This window comes from Sardina pilchardus, chromosome 5 (assembly GCF_963854185.1).
Source record: "Sardina pilchardus chromosome 5, fSarPil1.1, whole genome shotgun sequence".
Lineage (NCBI taxonomy): Eukaryota > Metazoa > Chordata > Actinopteri > Clupeiformes > Clupeidae > Sardina > Sardina pilchardus.
In genome coordinates, this window is record NC_084998.1 from 15,547,397 (window position 1) to 15,568,405 (window position 21,009).

The 21,009-nt window shown below is 43.3% G+C and overlaps 1 protein-coding gene across 3 annotated transcripts in view; it reads right to left on the reverse strand.

The window, feature by feature from the left end:
* ntm (neurotrimin) overlaps positions 1-10,279 on the reverse strand; it is a 231,050-nt gene extending 220,771 nt beyond the window's left edge. For all 3 annotated transcript variants that reach the window (XM_062536619.1, XM_062536618.1, XM_062536617.1), the window contains exon 1: positions 10,052-10,279. In XM_062536619.1, coding sequence (XP_062392603.1) covers positions 10,052-10,112 — 61 coding nt within the window. In that variant the 5' untranslated portion in view covers positions 10,113-10,279. The remainder of the gene's footprint in view (positions 1-10,051) is intronic.
* Between the last annotated feature and the right edge of the window lie 10,730 nt (positions 10,280-21,009).

A 21,009-nucleotide genomic window follows, 5' to 3' on the forward strand; every position in this document is an offset into this window, starting at 1 on the left:
ATGCTGGCAGGGTAAAAAAAACAACGACAACAACAACAACAGGATTTCTCTGACTGGCCACACAAATCATAGCACACCACACAGCTAAGAGGAACACAGTGAATGCCATATTTCCCATATGGAAACTGACTCTTCACAGCAGATCCGGCCCCGATACGGCCCCGATTTGGCCCTGATCTGACGCACCAGGGGTCTCAGTGTCAGACACCATCTGGATCATGCGCTGATGAGAGATTCATGCATGTTTCAGCATACATCCATCCTGCACAAAACTAACCTCCGAATCAAATGAGTATGTGGAAGCCGCGTTTGAGTTGTAAAATATGCCATCAAATTGCACACCAGGCCCCACTGCTTATTATTTAAAATACATGTCACTCACTCCTGCCTGTCTTTGAATTAATTTAACTATTCCCAGCGGTAAACTGCACCAGAGACACTTGGGATGGTAGATAGATCCTGTGCACTAACAAGTTGTTTCATTTGAATTCAGTATTCTACTCATGCCAAGACACTTCCGCACATGTGGGCTGGCTTCAGGAACAAGGGTATTATCTTGGCATGCAAATATTCACGTTATTTCGTTTTTTTTATTCGCTATACCTTGCGGCACAGCTGAGGAAACCTGCACAAGCTTCAGAAGGGGGCTTATCGTCTGTGGGGAAAGTCGCAGCGCGCGCCTTTCAACGTTTTCAAAGTGCCACCGAGAAGACAGCAACTGCTAGGAACGGCCTCCGCTGAGCGGATTTGCCTGATTTTGACATCAATTTCACCTCCAAGCCCCTTCCCAAAATCGTGCTCGTGAACCGTAGATGATCCACAACAGGGCTGCATTTCAGGAAACATAATGTATATGCCAACACAAAATTTAAGCACAGCAAATATGGGACGATGCAGTGGTAGAATAAGCATAACCTCTTAAAGACTAAATACGGTTTTCTTTGAGAGCCACTACACCGTGGAGTGGTGCGAACAGCTCAAGGTTTTTACATGAGCGCACAGTCACAAAACAAGTTCACAATCAAAGTGATGTGAAGAGGTCGCACACCAAATTCAAGTCCACTGACTCACTTTCCATGGCAATCTTTTTACTTCCACATGTGCGCTGTGAATTTTTAGAGAGCCATTGTTACCCTCCAGTGTTACACAAGATGACCGAACAAAGGCAGTGTGTCTTCAGCACTTCCAACCCGGGACAAAAACGCACTTTGTTGGGACTACATAATCAAAGCACGTGACCTGCATTGCTTCCCACACCATATCAAGCAACCCCCTCGTCGACACATCTGTGGGTTTTTTTTTTGCTTTTCTGTTTAGTTTTTTTTGTCTTTTCTGTCTCAAATGCACATGGGCAGCCATTTGAAACGACAGTAGGCTACTACATTACATTTCTCCGGCTCTTTCTCCTGCCGCGCCTCAGACAGGAGTGAGAGACTCTACGCCGGCAGAGGTGCATTGACTCGGTTCTCATTCCGGCCTGCGCGAGCCGCGAGGGCGGTGATTTGTCACCAAAACCTGCTGTCTGTGGTGTGTCCTATAATGAGAGGGAAAGTAAAGCAGCGAGACATTATGCCCACGACGGTGTGGGAGAGGACATTGCTGATTACGGAGCTTTAGTCTGTGCAGATGTGCTGCTCAAAGTGGAAATTACGGGAGTCTGCCCATCCCCATGGTCTCTACAAAGCACAGGCGGTCTCTGGGGGTACCTGGCAGCACACCTTCATTAGCGATCTGTTATCTTAGCGAAATTACTCCATGATCCCTTACCGGTATCATCATTATATCTTAACTCATCTTGTACTACAGACACCCCGACATACCGGTGACGGGGATATTACATATATTAACTTGGAAGCAAAGCGGATGATATAATAACGCCTGATATGATAACTGTCTCAACAGAGTTCTTTTCCTCCCCTCTCTCTCTTTCTCTCTCTCTCTCTCTCTCACCCTCTCTCCTCCCTTTCTCTCTCCTCCCTTTCTCTCTCCCTTTCTCTGGTGTCTGAGGACAGAGATATTCAAAACATGTTTTGGCCCAATTTGCTACAGTATCACAAAGCAATGTAAAACAAGCCAATTAACTGGTCCAAATTACTTTGCTGTGGGAAAGAAGAGCGTCAGAGACTGGCAAACAACTCAGTGAGGAAACGGGGAGAGTGCAAACGATGTTAACGTCTCCAGGAACACTGAAGTTTCCCTCAAAACAAAGCCGTAGTTAAGTCTCTCACCATATGTACCATCTTCATTAAAAATTCCTATTAAATATGCAAATCCCATGATCTACTCTTATGGGATTTGAAAAATTAGTTTATTCCGGACCAGTATAGATTGAGTGTCAGGATTTTTAATGAGGTATGTAGTCATAAGGCAAAACACAATCTGTTGCAACAGACAGCAAAAAGGAATTCATCTACTACAGTACGCACAAGGCTCCATCTTCAGGGCCTGATCAATCTGATTGAGAAATCTGACTCTTAATGCTGAGTGCAATAATATGCTATGGTTATAAACACACAATAATGTATTCACTACGCATATCGTGACACAAAGCATTTTTTCTCATGACTGTAGCTGAAAAGCTCATTATCAGATAGCGTAATCAAATCTGTAACTGATGAAGCTCTCCAGAGGAAATAGCAGGCATTTCTAAAAAGAACCTGAACACCTCAAAACACAGCAAACACATTTCTGTTTAGAAATGCAGTGTGAGTCAGAGAAGGAACTGAACACACAAAAAGTGCAAACATCCCTCTGAAAAAAAAGCCCAGCATGAATGAGAGGATGCAGGGTGAATGAATTATCCATCGCAAACTCCTGAATATGCTATGAGCATAATGGGCCGATTAATTCATTTGGAAGCTGCCGACAATTAACCAGCCGCATTCTGTATTCAACAAATCATGGTGTTTGCGAAGTGTGAAGTACATTGGCATACAGTGTGACCAGAAAAAAAAAGAAAAAAAGATTAAAAATAAATAAATAAATAAAAAGAATGAGCTAAGAAGCATGCAGGAATATTGTTGTACCATTCAAGCTGAGCTAAACGAAACAATTTTTTTAAATCACAACAAAGGGACCGCTTTTAATGAGACACATTCATTTTCATACTGACCTAAGACGTCTATTAAGATTCCCAGTCAAGCATTGAACATTAATTATGAGGATTCCCCCTAAGCCTCCATGAAATTCAATGAGCACAGCAAAGTCCCAGAGAAAGGGGGGAAAAAGGTTTGGGAAATATGGCAGCCCCAGAATGCTGACTCGGCATATAAACTCCAGAGTAATCATGGCTGCATCCTGCTCTTCAATCCTTCCAAAATAACACAATCCTCAGGACAGCAGCTTACACTCAGCTGACTTGATTTGCTTCCTCTCGCCATACACCATACACACACATACACACACACACACACACACACACACACACGCGTGGGGGCCGACTACATTTATTTTCTTAATCTGCTGCTTCACAAGCGCACCACTTCAGAAATAGTTGGCAGGAACAATTCGTTTTTACTCTTCTGTGTGGTAGCATCTTTTTTATTTATTTGTGTAGTTTCTTTCCCTTTCAGGCCCACACTTCACTTGGGGGAGAGTCACACAAGAGGGTAAGGGTTATCCCACTGCTATGCGAGAGAGCATTGGGAAACATACAAACAGACAAACAGTCTGTTTAGAAAAGTCTCTAATAGCATTACAGAGGCCTGAAGGAGTGATGAAAATGTGTGAAATGGAAACTGCTATTTCTGAAGCAGCGCCGAGTGCAACCCAAGCCTGCTAACAACCCTTTTCTTTTCTTTTCTTTTCTTTTCTTTTCCTTTCTTTTTTATTATCTACAATAAAAACTAAATGATAATGGTGAGTCGCACTTCTCCAATTTTTTTTTTATTCCAGATCTTTCAGCACTATAGGTGGCAATGTGACAAGCTTGTCAAGCCATCCATCAGATCAGCGTCATGGTTTCCACGAGCAGCTCAGAATACTCCGACACAGGCGCATGAATGACAGCCATGTCTTCCATGCTGTCATCAATGCAACCAGGTCACTTCAGGACCATGCTAGTTGGATTAGCAGACAGCTAGCAAAATACTCATTTCAAAATGACTGAGGTTCAATACCATACCTGTATCAATATCAGTCAAATGCTGACACAATAGACTATCAATGCAGTGCAATGTTATAATTGTTTTAATTGAAAAGCTATTCAATAGAACAATAGATACTAAATGCCTTCTAAAATTAGCATTGCTATTGGCATGCATGTGAAGTATGGTTACAGTCTTGGCAAAATTACCCACCATCCCACCATGCAAACCTTGTTTACCATTAAAATAACACACCGGAAGAAAAGTTAGTGCTTAGGGTGCTATATGCAGCTCGATCTACCTGACCCACTAATCCCTGGACACAAAGAGCAGGCTTACTCAAGGCCAACACTCACATGGCTGGGCACTGTGTCCGAGTAGGCCAGTGGCCCAGCCGTCCTCTGGCACATAACGCCCCCAGCTGCTTACACTACAACCAGAAAGCTACTTCAAAGGCTTGAGACCTGGCATTGGTCAGAGGCGGCCAATCCTTCTGCTGACTTCGCCTACACAGCGCTCATCCCAGCCCTTATGCCTGCATCAACAGCAACAGTGTGCATGTACCACAACCACAGACAGATACTACATCACAAAGCACCAACATCAGGGCACATTCGGCCATGATTTTATCTATGTTTTTACACGACTTGGATTTTTTTCCCCCTCCCTATTTCAAAAGTTTGTGCTGCTTCTTTGTGACTTGGGCTTTTCAATTTACCATTGTAATTGGGTTCCCAACCGGCTTGTTAGCTTAAATGAAGCGTGCTAACAGAGCTGGAAAAACTGGCTTTGAGAGCATCGAGTCCTGAGATAAACTTTTCAGACACGTCACAGCACAGATCATTCAGCTTTGTGAGTAAAATATGGTGAGGTAAAGTATACATACGGTACTCCCACAGGGAATATTAAATGTGTTGTTTATTTTAAGGGTTTGATGCTGCTCTTCAAAGAGCTGAATCTAATTTTCTGTGTAAATAAAAATTCATTACAACAGCACTACATATAAAAACAGCCTATAAAGCGCTTGAAAGTGACTGTCTGTCTCTGATGCTTTACATGATCATCCAAAACCCGAACATGGTTGATGCAAAACGTTTCATTCATTTGAAATCACAGAGCATAGCACGGAAGCGTAGAGACAACATCAATTCAGCATTCATTATGTTCCCGATTGTATCCTTGAAAGCAAAACTAACGAAATCTCAGACGGATCAGAAGACTCATTTTCAACCAGAGCCTTGCGGAAGGCTTCGACGCCAACTGCTAGAGCACTAATTGAAATATCTGTGGTTTCCCTTCCCTCTGTGTGTGTGTGTGTGTGTGTGTCTCTCTCTCTACCCCTATAGCCTGCCTCGGCAGTGCACAAGCCTGGCATGTAGTAATCACAAACATGGGGATTAAGTCCTGACCATGTGCTTCTTAACAACTGATGGCACCATCTGCTCTCTAATAACGGCTATCGGTCTGGCTTCACGCTGCACTTTAAACGTTACTTTCCGGCCGAGCTGAGCGTGTGGGATGCAGATTTGATATTCAAAGTCATAAGCGCCACGGGGAGAGGCTTTGAGGACCTCTTAGGCGGCTTCAACAGTTGTCGCTGAACTTCAGACGCGTCTGGCTGGAAAACACAAAACACTGTCTGCTGCACTCAAATACATAAATATGCAACTAAAAGATCACGGTGTCGTTGAATATGCCGAATGTAGTTTACTTTTTGGTTGTTGCTGACAATATCAATTAAATAGGTTCGCTGCATCTATTCTGAAGGAATGGCAGATAGTAGAGCTGTTCCCAAGATTCCTATGCCGTTTCTTTGTTTCCGTACATACCTAAGGCTATTTCAAAGCAGAATACCCAAGATATCCGAGACATTTTTGAGCACATACTTTTATCCACTGTCTTTCAAGTTTCTCTTTAAATATGCAACCTATAGCACCTTCCGCCACTGATAATTCAATTTCCTCTCTCTTTAATAGACATATAACCCATCATCTCAATCTAACACAAGTGGCCCTTGATAAGAACAGAAAAGTGACAGCACCACCATCATTCGAAGGAAGAGTATCATCATGCTCTTATTACGGCCATTATGTTACCGTGTGTCACATCCTTCTTTGATAAGCTCAAAGGGATCCTCAGACTGTGAACATTTCAATCTCGCATTCAAAAGAAGACCTCATGGGCATCTTGGAGGTTGGTGTCACTGGAGAGAACGGTTTTGTCACATCAGTGTCATTGATGGTCTGACTTTTGAATAAAAAATGTGTGGCTAAGTGACAGAAGACATGACAGCCCCAAGAATGCACTTGTCCAAGCCTGTCATCTCAGCTAACAATTAATTTGGCTGGCAGTAATGGTAAACAAGTCAGTCATGTAAACAATGAAGTTGATGAGAGAAGTAATAATAGCACTTGTCCATAGCTTTTGAAATATAAGACCATATTTATATGAAAATAAAATACCAATTAATATGCTTTCAACAATAACTTTTGATTACAGTTTTGAAATTGTTGAGCTATATAAATAAGAAGTATCATTACACCAACCAACCCATTACACATATTCATTAAACACATTTCAGTTGGTGCACTTGAAGGAGCACCAACTATTACTGGAAATAAAACACGGATCTGCTCCATGATTCAAATCTAGTCTGAAATGTAATGGGTTCTTCCTTGAGGCATACTACACCTTTCCACCCATAACAATCAGGTTGATGGTCTTGGTATTGCTTACAGACAAATACACAGACCCAAAAACCATTGACCACCTGATGTGGTGGACCTTGGACACAGGCATGGCTTACTCTACTTAGGGCAGCCATCCATCCTGGATAGCATCTAACTTCCTAGTGCCCTAGATCAGACCAGGGCCAGATCCACACATGCTGGTGCACTATTCAGCATCATCACTTTGTGAGCGATCACTGACCTAGCGTCAAATCCCTAATGCTACACAGATCTTTGCAAGTGGTTTCAGAGTGTCTGCAAAATACCTGAAACTTTGAATTTCTCTTACCCCATTCCCAATTCTAAATTTTTAATATGAAATAGTAAGCCATTGAGTAACATCCTGCAGAAATAATGAATATGGCTCTTTCTACTTTATTAAAAACCATAACCCATAGATATAGAGTGCATCAGACTAAGCTACTGACATTTTTGTATGGTACTCCAAGGGAATAAATCCACAAAAAAAAATATTGTGTGAAAAAATGTCACTTTGATGTGACAGTAATATTGTGTTTCCTGCACCAGATTAGTCCTCGAGACAGCTCGGCTAAACCCTGATCCTTGCGGCACTATTCAGATAGCCATTGTTGTGACCCTGCAACAGCACAAAATAATCTGTCCTTTGTGGCTGATCTTTTATGGTATATGAACTCAATCGGTGGTGTTTGCATCACCTAATAACTTTCAGAAATCCTCTGCCAAGCCTCTTTCACATCGCATCAACTCTTTAAGCAAATGTGTGCGTGTATTGTGTGTGGAGTGTGAAGAACGTGTGTGTGTGTGTGTGTGTGTGTGTGTGTGTGTGCTCGAAGTAAATCCAACACTAAAACGTACACACTTTAACGTCCAGATTTCACATCTAGATTATAAATCTATAATCCAAGTGTAAATGTTTCCCCCTTCATAACATGTCCACTGAAAATGACTTGTTTGCAATCAAACAAGTTGTTATTCCTCGCCTTACATAATACATCAACATGATGGCAGCATCCTCTAATTTATAATATGCTCCTTGAGACCAAGCCCTTATGTTCATCTGATGAAACAGGCAAAGTGGCAATTTCACATCTGGGTTGTAACCGTTGTCAATTATTCACAGTCATCATCTATGCCTAATGTGCCTAATTTGCTTAATAACATATCATGCTGTGAAGCTCTGGGAGAGGGCCACTTTGGAAAAAAAAAATATGAGATCGCACTTTGATTTCCTAAATTAGAGGACACCTTCCACGTGACAGTGCTCCCCCCCACCCACCCACATGAAAACCCAGTAAATGCAATAGAGAGAGAGAGAGAGCCGGAGCCACAATGCTTGTGCTGCAACATCTCATCGCTCATCTACATGACAATCAGCAGCTGTGCAGACCAATCACTCTCCATCACCGGCTGAACCCGGAGCACGGGCGCGCGCCAATTCCAGCACTCTCCTGAGCCCATCAGAGAGGTGCGGGCGGTGGGGACATATCAGGCAGGCACCGCTCAATCCATGTCATTACACAGGAGTGGAATCTGTGTAACCCCCCCCCCCCCCCCCCCCAACACACACACACACACACACACACACACACACACACACAACCACAAAAACACACACAGACATTCTGCAGTGGTGCACAGACACACACACAAAACTGCAACAGTGAGGCTCCTCCAGCAAAAAAACGAGCAATGCTCTCAATGTCTCTCTTTCGGAAGCTTGTCTCCCTCTGTTAAATGTTTTCCACAGGATCCTCTCTGCGGGAAGTTGAACAACAGCTGTTGCTCCAAATTTCAATTTAATCACAAATAACTCTGGCGTTGGCAGCCGCCGACAGGCCAGGAGAAGGCCCGGAGGCCACAATAGAGGGAGGCCTGCGGGATCTTGGCCCGAGCACCGCAGGGCTATGTGCTGCTTCCTGGCAACGCACTGACTGCCACAGCCACCTTATAGCCACACAGAGGACCTATGAGAGCGAGGGAAAGCACACCAGACAGAGATGGAGGGGAAAGGGGGGGGGGGGGGGGTGGCGGGGAGAGGGAAACCGCTCGGTGCCCCTGACAACCAACTTCCCTTTACTACCGGGTGTTGTTATTCTTGAACTTCCAGTGCTCCCTCCTCGACTGAGGATGATGTTGTCTGATAGATGAAGAAGATATCTCTGTTTCTCAGCTCCTTTAAAGAGCACAGGGGGTTCCATTGTGTGGGTGCATTTATTTTCTATCATGTAGAATGCAGCCTAATGCAAGTTCAAGTTCAGAGAGTGCAATAGCTGTCTTCTTTGTTATGCCAAGGACAAGACTCCTACTAGGTAAAGGGCACTTGGACTGCTATACATCTCAACGTTAATGCAAGCATTTAAATAATGATGGTAATTAATTTTAATAATGAACATAATGAAAAAGGTTTCACTCCAATAGGCACTCCAGACTTAACAGCATTCTTAAACGAGCAGCAGTTACTAAGCAGTGATATTTTCAATGTGACTTCGATGAAGTTACACAAACCAGCAACTGAATAGGCTGTAGTCCAGTGCTGAAGTCATTCTTTGCTACGTAGCCTGTTTCATGTTGCCCAAAGACGGTTGCAGCGCCAACAAAATCGCGCCTTGGGGTTAATTCGGCTTAACATTGATGACCTGAACATGCTGTCAAAAGAGGATTAGCAACCATTTCTTAATGAACACTACGTTTGGATCTTGTCCGACGTCATTTTTGACAGCTACAACGAACATGTCTGAGATAACAAGAGATAGGCTACGGCATCTTTAAATTCATGAAACGATGTTTCGCTGGGGGAAAAAAACAGGCACTCATGTTTACGAACAGAAAAGACTACGGTAAACTCCGATAAATAGAAAAAAACGACACTCTTATGGGGGGAAACTGAAGCTCATAATCGCTGCGCGCCATAGGCTACAATGAAAAGTTTTAAAGCAAAGACTGCCAGTCTTTGACACAGACCACGTAAGACAAATATAAGAGGCAACGCATAAAACCCATCTTTACAGATATTTTTGGCAGCCGTCTTCATTAGCTTATGCTCATGGGCACTTGACATGTCACTGAATTAATCCACTACTTAGTTTGTATCCACGTCAAACATAAGACCCACGCAACCTCTAAGTGCATTAGCGGCACAACACTGCATTCCCACCAAGTGAATGATAGCTTTTCCGTACAATCACATTCAAAGCACAATATAATTGAAGAAACCGCAACATTACTGTTATTTCCCTCTGTCTGTTGAGTGCTTACCTTGTTGAATCAAAAGAAAGGCCACTCCGGTCAGGATAACCCAGCACAATGGATTCTTCATCGCGATTTGATTGTGTGCTTCTGGCTGATATTCGCTGTTGCCCAAATATTCGAACCCCCCAAAAATACGGGGAAAAGTGAAGTGGAGCAGAGCGCACTTCCCGCTAAATTCCAGTATCTCTGTGACTGTAAAGCAGCAGCCAACGCAAGCGCCAAGAAGTCCCTCCTTCACCAAGGTATTGGTTGTGATTAGTGCGAGGCTGCTTGGAGAGCCATCCCAGACCCACTAAAGCGATGCTGTCCAAGAACCTGCCGTCTCTGCATCCTGCGCATCACTTCAAATCACACAAGCCCTTGTTCATCTGAGAAAAAGACGCCGTTTATATTAACGATTCATGCTTTTAGAGAAGTATGGTTCTCGTAACACAGATTAAAAACAAATGCAGCACAAATTATTACGCAGATCAGCATGCGTGTGTATACGTGTGAGTTGATTAAGGGACATATCCTACAGGATTAAGAATGTTTCTCTGAGTTGCTAAACTATATGCAATTTCTCTGGGAATGATGTCCTCCAAACTGAATGAACACGCCGCAATGGGAAGCCTGTATTTTTCTGGCTCTTGGTTTTAGCACTCTTGCGTCAGGAGGACAAGTGCTGGACAGCGCCCATACAACCTGCTGTGCCTCTATTGACCTTGCATCAGTGTTAACACCAAGAGGCCCTGAGAGTGCTAAACTCCATCCAGTGCATTGTGCTATGGTTCCATGCAAATGAGTGTAAGAGAGGGAGAGAGATCCTTGCCCAAGGCACACAACAACCATGTCAACTCAGAGATAAAACACAGTCCTCAAGGGAAAATTTTCAGCAGCTCCACGACTGTGTGGAATATTAAATCTGCTCAGTTGTACAACTGTAGGTATACGGATAAATTACAGCCTTTACCAAAAAAAGACAACAGCAACTCCCCACAGACACAAACACACACACAGAAACACACACCCAAACTGCCTTGGAAAAATAGCCTTTGTCAGATTTACAGATTTACGGTTAAGATTGCTGCAGAACACTACTTACAGTCATAACAGAGAAAATGTTGCAGAGAAGTCAGTGCTTAAAAAGTATTAGCGAAGTATTTCCGAAGTTTTCTGAGCATGAAGGTGTTCCTATGTAGGAACGCTGCGCTTTATCAACAAGTCAGCTCTGCATAGATTCCTTCCAATACCTTCATGATTGTTAATGTGCATTTTGCATATTACATCTATGTATTTATGTACTATATAACACATCTAACATGTCATACAGGGTCAATGACATCTTGACGGGGTTTCGTCCCACCTACAGAAAGCAGATGACTCTGGAGCAATAACCTGTCAATAACCTGTCAGATATGGACCAGACCTGGGCCAAATCAGAGCCAGATCCGGCTCCGGGCTCACAAGCCAATCACACCCTCCTAGCAACCGCTTTACAGCTTCTGTAGGTGGCAAATCGGACATAGCAGAGAATCCGCAGAGAAAATTGATCTCTTGACAATCCCACTTAACAGCCTGTGTCAAGGCGGGCAATACAGATGATAATATTTATTGACATCCCCCTGACACCGATGCTCCGTCTGCAGGTCAGTGTAGGGACCTCTGGCAGTCGTGCGGTGCCCCCGCGGCCGGACTCAGCGGGAAGGCTGGGGCTGGGGCTGGGGGGGGGGGGGGGTGTTTATGTCTCCAGGGCTTGCCGCAGGTAGAACATTAAGGGAACGGGGGCTGGGTGAGCAGCAACAGCACGTAACCTCGGCTACACAGTCGATTCCCACAATGATTTCTGTCTGCGAGGGGGCCTGCCTAAGCTGCTTTATGCATCAGCATTAGATCATTTATAATACCAACATCAACGTAACCTCGGCAACCCCACTGTCTTAATATTCCCAAACCGAATACATTGATGTGCTCTCATAGGGCAACATGAAAAATTGAAATTCTGTCCAAATAATGTAACCATATAATAAATGTGAAATTCCTCTTGGCTTGAGTTATTGAGCTATAGCCACTGTATGTTATGTAGGAAAGAGGCAAAGAGTTTTTTTTTTACTTTAAGTTACATCCCCACAATGTGTAAACAACCTCTTGAACTCCAAAACCCAGTGGCATACATAGACATATTTCATCTTCCTATTGTTGAGCGTAGCACAATGTGTGCTTCCTATACTTAAAGAAGTGTATAAGGGATGTGGAGAGGCAGTGAGGGGATGTTACCAACTGATAATTGGATGTCTCGGGTTCGGTTTCCATTGGTGTGAGTCTGTGATGCAGTGGATAACAGTATTTTGTAAAATATCAGTTATACTGTACATAGCACAATGTATTTCCTGGTCACAGGTTTTTTTTACTGTAGAATCCTTCGATTACATACTTCTATGCCGAGTTGAGAGATACTCCGTATCCCAAAAGTATACACCTGGAAGGGACTGCTAGCCCGTAGAGAGAAAGTAATAGGGAGGATGCCTTCCGAACATCATTTACATTCAACATATGCATGGAAAATATTGCATACAAAAGCCTGGGAGGTTTATTAATCCACATTTAAATTCCTGTGTCAGTTCTATTTCACTGACTCAAGAAAAGGGATTACATCCCCTCTAGGAGGAGTAGGCCGTGTGTGATGAGAAGGTGGAGAAGGCTGGCTGCACCATGGGGTATGTGCACCAGAAGAGAGAGGTAGAGAGAGAGAGAGCGGGGGAGGAGAAAAAAGGGAAAGAAAGGAAAAGAACATAGGTAGCTGCTGAGTGTGGGGTGAGATGGGGTCCTGATCTGGCCGGAGGGAGGGCCATGCTGGAACTGGGCCACACCTGGGCCACACGTGTGCCAGAGTCCTCTGAGCCAGACCACAGAGAGAGAGAGAGAGAGAGAGAGAGAGAGAGAGAGAGAGAGAGAGAGAGAAGAGAGGAGGAAGGGAAGGGGGAGGAGGAAGAGGAGAAAACAGAGAGAGAGAAAAAAGAGGAGAAAGGGAAGGGGGGTGAGATGAGAAGAGAGGGAGAGAGAGAAAGAAGACAGAGGGGGGGTATTGAGGGGAGAGGAGATAAAGAGAAAGACAGAGGGACTGAGGAAAGAAGATAAAGAGAGAGGTCCAGAGGAGATGAGAGAGAGCCAGAGAGAGATCGACAGAGACAGAGAGTGCCAGAAAGAGGTAGAGAGGGAGATAGAGAGAGATAGAGAGAGCCAGAGAGAGGTAGAGAGCGAAACACTTGGGTAGCCATTGAGGCTTGCCACCACACATCGGCTTTTTGGACGCTGCTCCGTGCTAGGGAAGCCCTCGGAATTTAGATGAATCTTTAATTCATGTCGGGGGAGAGAGCGGGAGCGGGAGGGGTGGGGGGGGGGGGCACTACTGACCACCGCCATGGCCGCCCGGCCGCACACCCTCCTCCGCAGTCTCAGTCATTATTAATCACTTTCATGGCAAATGACACAGCGTTTCTGCTCAGGGGAGAGAGCAATGAGATCCCTGACATTTTTGACATTTGTTTGTGCGAGGGGCCCCGCGCCGATATAATAGGCTGAGGAAGTGTAATGAAAGGCTGGTATTATGACAACACGCACATTAATCCTTCGGGGAGTTGAGGCAGGACATTCGTTTGGATGGCTCGTGATGGTGCCCGGCTGAATGGGAGGATGAGATTAAGCTTCTATACTATATACGTAACAGATGGATGCTCTCTGAGTTATGATATGAAGGGAAATCCATTTATAAAACATAGGAGGACAGTTATTTGGTATGAATCCCCTTTGATACAGAGGAATAGCTATGTTATAATAGAAACATAGGTGAGTGGGAAGGTATTTAGGTGGACCAGGCCTATCAGTTACTGCCTTTCAACAGCCTTTCAAATGCATCCGTGAGAAAGGGAATAATAGCTCCATTAAACTAAATGATGTGCAGCTTCTGACATTATCTTGCCTTCATTTTTCACATTCTCAGATAAACATATATATATATATATATATATATATATATATATATATATATACTGTATATATATATATCTGAGAATGTGACATAACGAACATCTCCCCCTCACCCTGTAAACACCCCCACAAACGTACTCAGCATTACTCCGCTGAACGAGGGTTGATATGACTCTACTGTCCAACACAGCGCCTCTTTCTTGCAATGGAAAACGTGCTGTCTGAATTGTATCAAGGACGTGGAACAATTGCTCTGTGTCTCGGCCATGCAGAGTCCTTCCTCCACATTATCATGGCCAGCCAGGAGTGATACGAGAGCACAGGCAGCTTTTGATTGAAAGGGGAGGCAGGTTGTCATCACCACTTCAAAGGCAGCTGTTACAAAGCGTTCGGTGCATGCTCCATGTGCACATGTTTCATTTAACTCAGACCTGACTGCACCAGCCTCTCAAAAATGGACTTAAGAGAGGCCAAAACTCTCAGAGTCTTAAAGAGTTTGGTGGATGAACAATGCTGACTGATGTATGGAAGAGAAATGGAAGAGATAGAACACTATGATGTTGATGATGCACATGCAAACACAAATAGTATATTTCAAATAGAGTAGTGTAAAGAGGTGATGAATTTAAAGCACGAGAAATGAAAGGTTCTGTTTAAATAACCTGCTCTACACACAGACTCTATATACACTGAGGTAAAAAAAGGTGGATCAGTGCCAAATACCGAATCCCTCGGCACAGACCACGCTCGCAAAACATTGTGATCCACTCCACGTTTAAGAGAGATCAAGCAGATCAGAAGCCTTTAACTGGGGAAGGATATAGATATCGACAGATACTGGCCAGGGATTCTACCGGGGTTAAGTCAGAAGTCATGAACACATGCCAGGAAACGGCGAGCAAAAGCCATTACCGAGATAACGGTTTGATAAACGCCTCACAGTTACACCCATGCAGACAAACATTAGCTTTCCGACCATTAACTACAGCATTCATAAATCATCATCGCTTTCACTCAGTTCATAAAAAAAAATAGTAAATAAATAAAAGAAACCTGTCCTTGCAACAAACACAAGATATAACATGCATTAATTATTATATATTAACAACTCAACTTGTTAAACTACACTAAATGGAGGCTCATCACGAGGCATCTCTCAGGTTGCTATTAACAGTGCATGCAGTGAGGGTAGAGTGTGAGGCCTGAGCAGCACACAGATGTGGATGTCATTCATGGCTATTTAGCTCCCTCACCAGGACGCTTGCACTAAAAACAGTGAGCTGAAGTCAGAGAGACATGTCGGTTGGGAACACGCTGTCCACGTCTCTCTTTGGAGCTTGTCATACCTCGGCAACTTGATTCGGAAGCTCAGAGGTGTTCGGGTTGAGAAGGGGTGAGACTGGTGGTGGGGGGGGGGGGGGTTCACCAGGGAAGTATGGGAAATGTTGTTTGTGTGCTTGTTGGTGTGCTTAGCACTTGTTAATAAATCAACAAGACAAGCAAGTACACAGTGAAATGCTGATATAATGTTTTATTCTGGATTCAGCTCTCCCATCTGCATCCACTCAGAGAGCTGTATCACGAGCTTCTCCAAGATACAGACAAATCCATGCATTTTTATGTGTTTTTTTATCCATATTTTTACATATTTGACTAATACTTTTTGAGCTATATTCTCTTGATACATCTATGTGGCTTAAACACACTTGTTTTTTTTCATACCATTCTGTTTGTTAGTGTCAATTGAGCTGCAAAATGTAAATAAGCACAGACCCCGGTAACACTGTATAAATAGTAAGCCTTTGTTATCCCCTGCTGTCGACATGCGCTCCCCAGCCCCCGATCGCAATTCGCGTCCCCGCGGTGCCTTGTTTGGTTGATGCCGGAGAGGCCTGTCAGCAAGACACCTGAAAAGGTGCCATCGGAGGAGGAATAATGCACAGGCCTGTCGCTTTCCCCACGGAGAGACTTGCGGCCTCCAACATGGAGAGAAACACAATCTTTTAAGTTGCTTTAAGGTGATAATTCTGCATGAATATACATATTAAAATGTGATTAATTTACATATAAGATAAGACATGTTTTTCCCTAAGCCTAACAATCATGTAAAGTAGGGTCAAAGAAGTAATTAAGTGATGGTATTTTGTGCTAATGTATATGCTACAGCATATCTTTAAGAATAAATAGAATGTTTCTCTAGACTGCCTTTTAAGACATTGGCATAGTATTAATACTGTAAGAATTTGCCTTAGTTCTCATATGATGTCTCACAAGCAAAGATTTCTTTCTTCAAAAAAGCTGAGAATGAAACTATTTCCTTTGGCCTGAGGTGCACTGTTTTTCTTTTCTTTGAGAATTATTCATTTCCTATTCACCATAGCAACAATGATTTTCATCCATGATTTAACACCAGTACACATCTGTCTCTGTGTTTGTTATCGATAGCACAGTCAAAATAAATTTGGTTTTGGAGATCAAATATGATTTTTGAAATTTAATTGAAATACAATTCCTTTGCCAGATGAACAATCACACACACAGAGAGACAGAGACAGAGAGAGGGGGGGGGGGGGGGTGGAGAAAGAGATATGCCATAGTGATGATTAAAATCTATGTATCCATGTTTCATAGTATTCCTGGTATGAGTTCAGAGATGTCAGAGATCCGCACATTAAATCCATGGTAACTGTGCCTGGTAACTTACTTGCCTTTGGCAAAGTTGGTGTTTGAAATTTAGCAATGAGAAGATGGTATCGGTCATCCTGTAGAGTACACACTGACATCAGGTGGCCTAGGCAAGACCACTATGACTTGACCAACGCATTTAGATACTCTTTATGTCAGACCATCCATTAGTGCCTGATAAAGGTCTAACGACCGAAAGCTTGCACTCAGTAAAGTTTTAAAAAAAACAAAAAACAATTTGAACAAAGACTTGAAGTCTTTCTTCTTAAAAAAAAAACAACAGACAATCCATTAGTAAAACATCATTTATAAAACCTCAGAATATTTCAGTATTGGAATTCAAACACTTGGTTCAGCCCCTCCTGCATTCTCTGGGCTCATTGTGCTGTTTCTCATCCAGTGGGTTTAAATCACGCTCAAGTGTGACTAATGCGTATTGATCCAAATTATGTGGACAATGATTGGGTCAGCAGGTGGCTCACATGACCAACACTGAGATCACTGATGCAGAGCTGGCAGTGTAAGAGACAATTACCAACTCGAGTATCCTGAACCCAGGGAAATGAAACTCTGCGTCATTTCAATCAGCCTGATCAGTCTCGTCTCCCCGTGACCTACATGACATCTACATAATACATTTTACAACTGATTCGAGTGCAGCGGTTTACTCTCGGATCTCTTAGTCATCACCTAAACCGCTCCACCGGATAAATCCTGCAGCCGGGTGCAGTATAGGATCCATTTTTTACAGTTTTTGTCAGTTGCGGTTAGTTTCAAATGCGCATTGCCTCTTTGGCCCCTTCCAGCCTCACCTGAATCACTTCCCCATGTCTCAGTGATTGCTAGATGCTGCAGCCATCTGACAGACACTCCCGTGCTGTTCAGATTTCAAAACCGGCACAAAAGAAGCGGGGAATCCACAGCCAAGTTTTATTAGGCATTCTACACCGTAGTTCTGCAAACTCCCTCACTCCTCTCCAGAGGCAGAGTATCCATTTTTCTTCTACCAACAGAACAACCCTGTCAAGCACCATGCTTTCTTTCTTGCTTCCTTTTTTTGTTCTTTTCCGCTGGGCAAAGATGTTTAATTTACTCCTATCTATCGACTTCCCTTTCTCGGTTTCTGGGCACTCACTATTCATAGTGTCTTCAGGTTGTCCACATAACGACAGCGCCTATTCTCCCATACACTGAAAAAAGACCCGTCAAAAGTTCTGAGTGGCCATGCACCACAAGACGTGAACACGTTTCAAATTGCAAAAAAGCTTGGGGAGCAAAATGGTGGTCAAATATATAACAGCAGTGTTGTGGTCACAACAAAGAAAATTGGTACGCTGCCATAAAGTTTTGGATTTGACTCTGTGAATGGGACCTCTTACTGGTTCTCCTGTATCATGGTCTTCAGAAGGTCACAAAAGAAAGGAAAAGATCAACAGACATTTCTGAATAGAGGGTTTCATAGACTGTTAGCATAAACAGAATAATCGCGGGCAGGTGACAAGGTTTAGTAGGCTGGGTGAACCCTGCTTGAACTTCCGGGGAATTTGAATTTCGCCCGGCAGCTTTAGGCTGGACGCCAGCAGATCTATTTTCGCTGTTTACTGCCAGAACTTTTGGTTCCAATCAGAAACGGCCATACTCTAGTCCTGGCGAAACTTAAGCGACGCGAAGTGCAGTAGAAACAAAGCGCAGCCTCGCCAGACTAATGTTCAATCTTAAAAGATTGAGTTTAGTATGGTGAAAACCAGACTTAAGGTTTAGCTCTTAGTTTGAACAATGCCTTACGATGTCATGCCACTTGCGTCTTTGCCCCATCTGTTTGAATCTGTTTGTCCTTGTTTTTTGTTTCAATCATCCTCCATCAAACACCATTTCGGAGAACTTGAAAATCACTTATTTTTGTCAGACTGAGCAGGATGTCTTTTCAAAACCTGCAGGTGAATAAAAGGCCTGTTGGTGCCTTTCACTTTCATGCTAACTGAATACTGAGTATGTCTGGTGTATGTGTGTGTGTGTGTGTGTGTGTGTGTGTGGGGTGCAGTGCACAAGGGCAAGGTTCAGCTTTCAGCTAGAACAAGGTGATCATAGGGTATGGCACAAACTTCACTTATCCGTGCTGTGGTTCAGACATGAACGGACCAAAACTAATCAAAAAACAGGGAAAGGTGCAGCCAGAGAATAAAGAGAGAAAGAGAGTGAGTGTCACGAGTCTTCCATGGCCTTGGGTCCCCGGACTTCAGACTAAAAGGGTGAACAAGTGGCTTATTGCAGTAAATAAAATACTTGGGCTTCAGCAGTATACAGGGACAACTTTGAGAAGAATGTGTAGAAAATAGTTGAACTGATCGATTGCCTCTATGCCATTACATTCCCTGAGGTTTTTGTCCTTAACAGTTATTTCTGATCGGTCTGTGTTTGATTGTATCAAACACAGACCTCCTCCTATCTTCCAATGTCCTGCCCTAACACACACACACAGATCTCCCATATAGCAGACATAAGACTAGTTGCTCTGTGCACATCACTGTGGTTATTTTCCTACTTTCCCCATAATTCTGTCAGCTGTCAGAATGATCCACGACTTCCCTCCTGTCCTACTTTCTCATGTAAAATATGTCCTGTTTATAGAATGATTCAAGCTGACCTGTATCATTGGAAGAGAGCCTGGAACAGCGAGGGCACGGGTGCGAAGTTTCCCCTGTAAAAGGGCTGAATGATGAGAAGAGAGATGAGATGTAGGACTGTTGCTCTAGGGCTGGCTCTAAACGCTGCTTGTGAGTAACTGTAGTGTCACTGTGAACACAAGTGAACATGACCAATGTCAGACCGGGAACTACAGACATACTGTAGGGTCTACAAAACAAAGGGAAACTCTCCAGGGGGACATAAACACTTGATGAACAAAACAGGGGTGACAAAGTGAAAACAAATGAGTGAACAAAAACTAGGTGACAAAAACAAAAACAGATGTGCAACCCCAGAAGTAAACAAACACACATGGCTATGTAAACAACAGTCCTTGAACACCGTGCAGACAGTGATGAACGTGACAAGGGGGGTCATGTTATAGAGAACCATCTAACACAAGAGGAAGGCCTGAAAACAGGAAAAGAGAAAGAAAAAAAGGTAAAAACAACTTATTTTTTCAATTCTTCATCATTACTGACACCGTATGTTTTAAGTGGCGTGTTGATGGAGGTGGTAGGTGTATGGAGGCGGTGGTGGAGAGTGGGTCGGGGGAAGTTGAGGCTTCCGAATGTACAAGCTGTCTGCCTTGAAACAAGGAGCATTGTCAATGCCACCACACATAAATAAATCAGCCTCCATGAGAATTTAAAACTGAATTTCATATTCTGAAATCTCAATGCTCACTGGAATAAAAATAAATAAACAATGAAAAGACATCCTCCCACTGAATTTAGCCTTTATAATTCAGTAGACTTTGTCTATGTCAGATCAAACCTTCGTGGCCGTCTGGCCCTAAGGATGCAGAATGGCTTTGTGTATTCAGCCAGTGTAGGGAACTGGCCCATGTTCAGCTCATACCGCTGGGACAAGAGTGAAAAGTGACAAAGATAAAACACTGACAAGACTTTCATTAAAATGGCTGAGATATGTCTGGCCAACACGATGACTTTGGGCTGGATTGGACTACATATTATTACTTATTAATCAGAATTATTCTAAAGTTAATTGTACATTCTCATAAGATTATGGCCTGACAAGCATACCTTCAGCCAATATATCAACAACCTAAAACCTGATTTGATTGTAATGATTGAAAACAGAAACTCCCAGACTTATATAATAACAAGTACTCGGAGCAAAACCTGAGGACAATATTCCCCACCAGAAAATTAATCTGGGCCTCCTAGTCATTTTAATAAGCACACGCTCCACTCCACCGGCTAGGGAAGTAATGGAGCAGCAATGTTTAACTCAGGGCTATTCGTCACACTATAAACAAGTGGTAAATTTAAATCATCTCCAGCGCTTGTTTTCTATTTCGTGCAGACAGGACAGCCTTGGCACCCTTTCTCCATTACACTATACTTACAGGACTTTTCACCATTCTCTGGGAAAAAGTTTTATGACACCTTGGGTGACGGAGTATTCCGGAGAGATAAAGATGGAAAATGGGGCAGGGTAAGATAGCTCTGCACACACACACGCATACACCGAAACGAGACGCAGTTCTGGTCTGAATTTTTCTGTTTTGTTTGTTTTTAAATAATGAGATGGACGTCTTCAAACATTTCCCTTTTTAGAGTTTAAGAGACTTAAGAGTGTGCCTAATCACTCTGAAGAAGCAG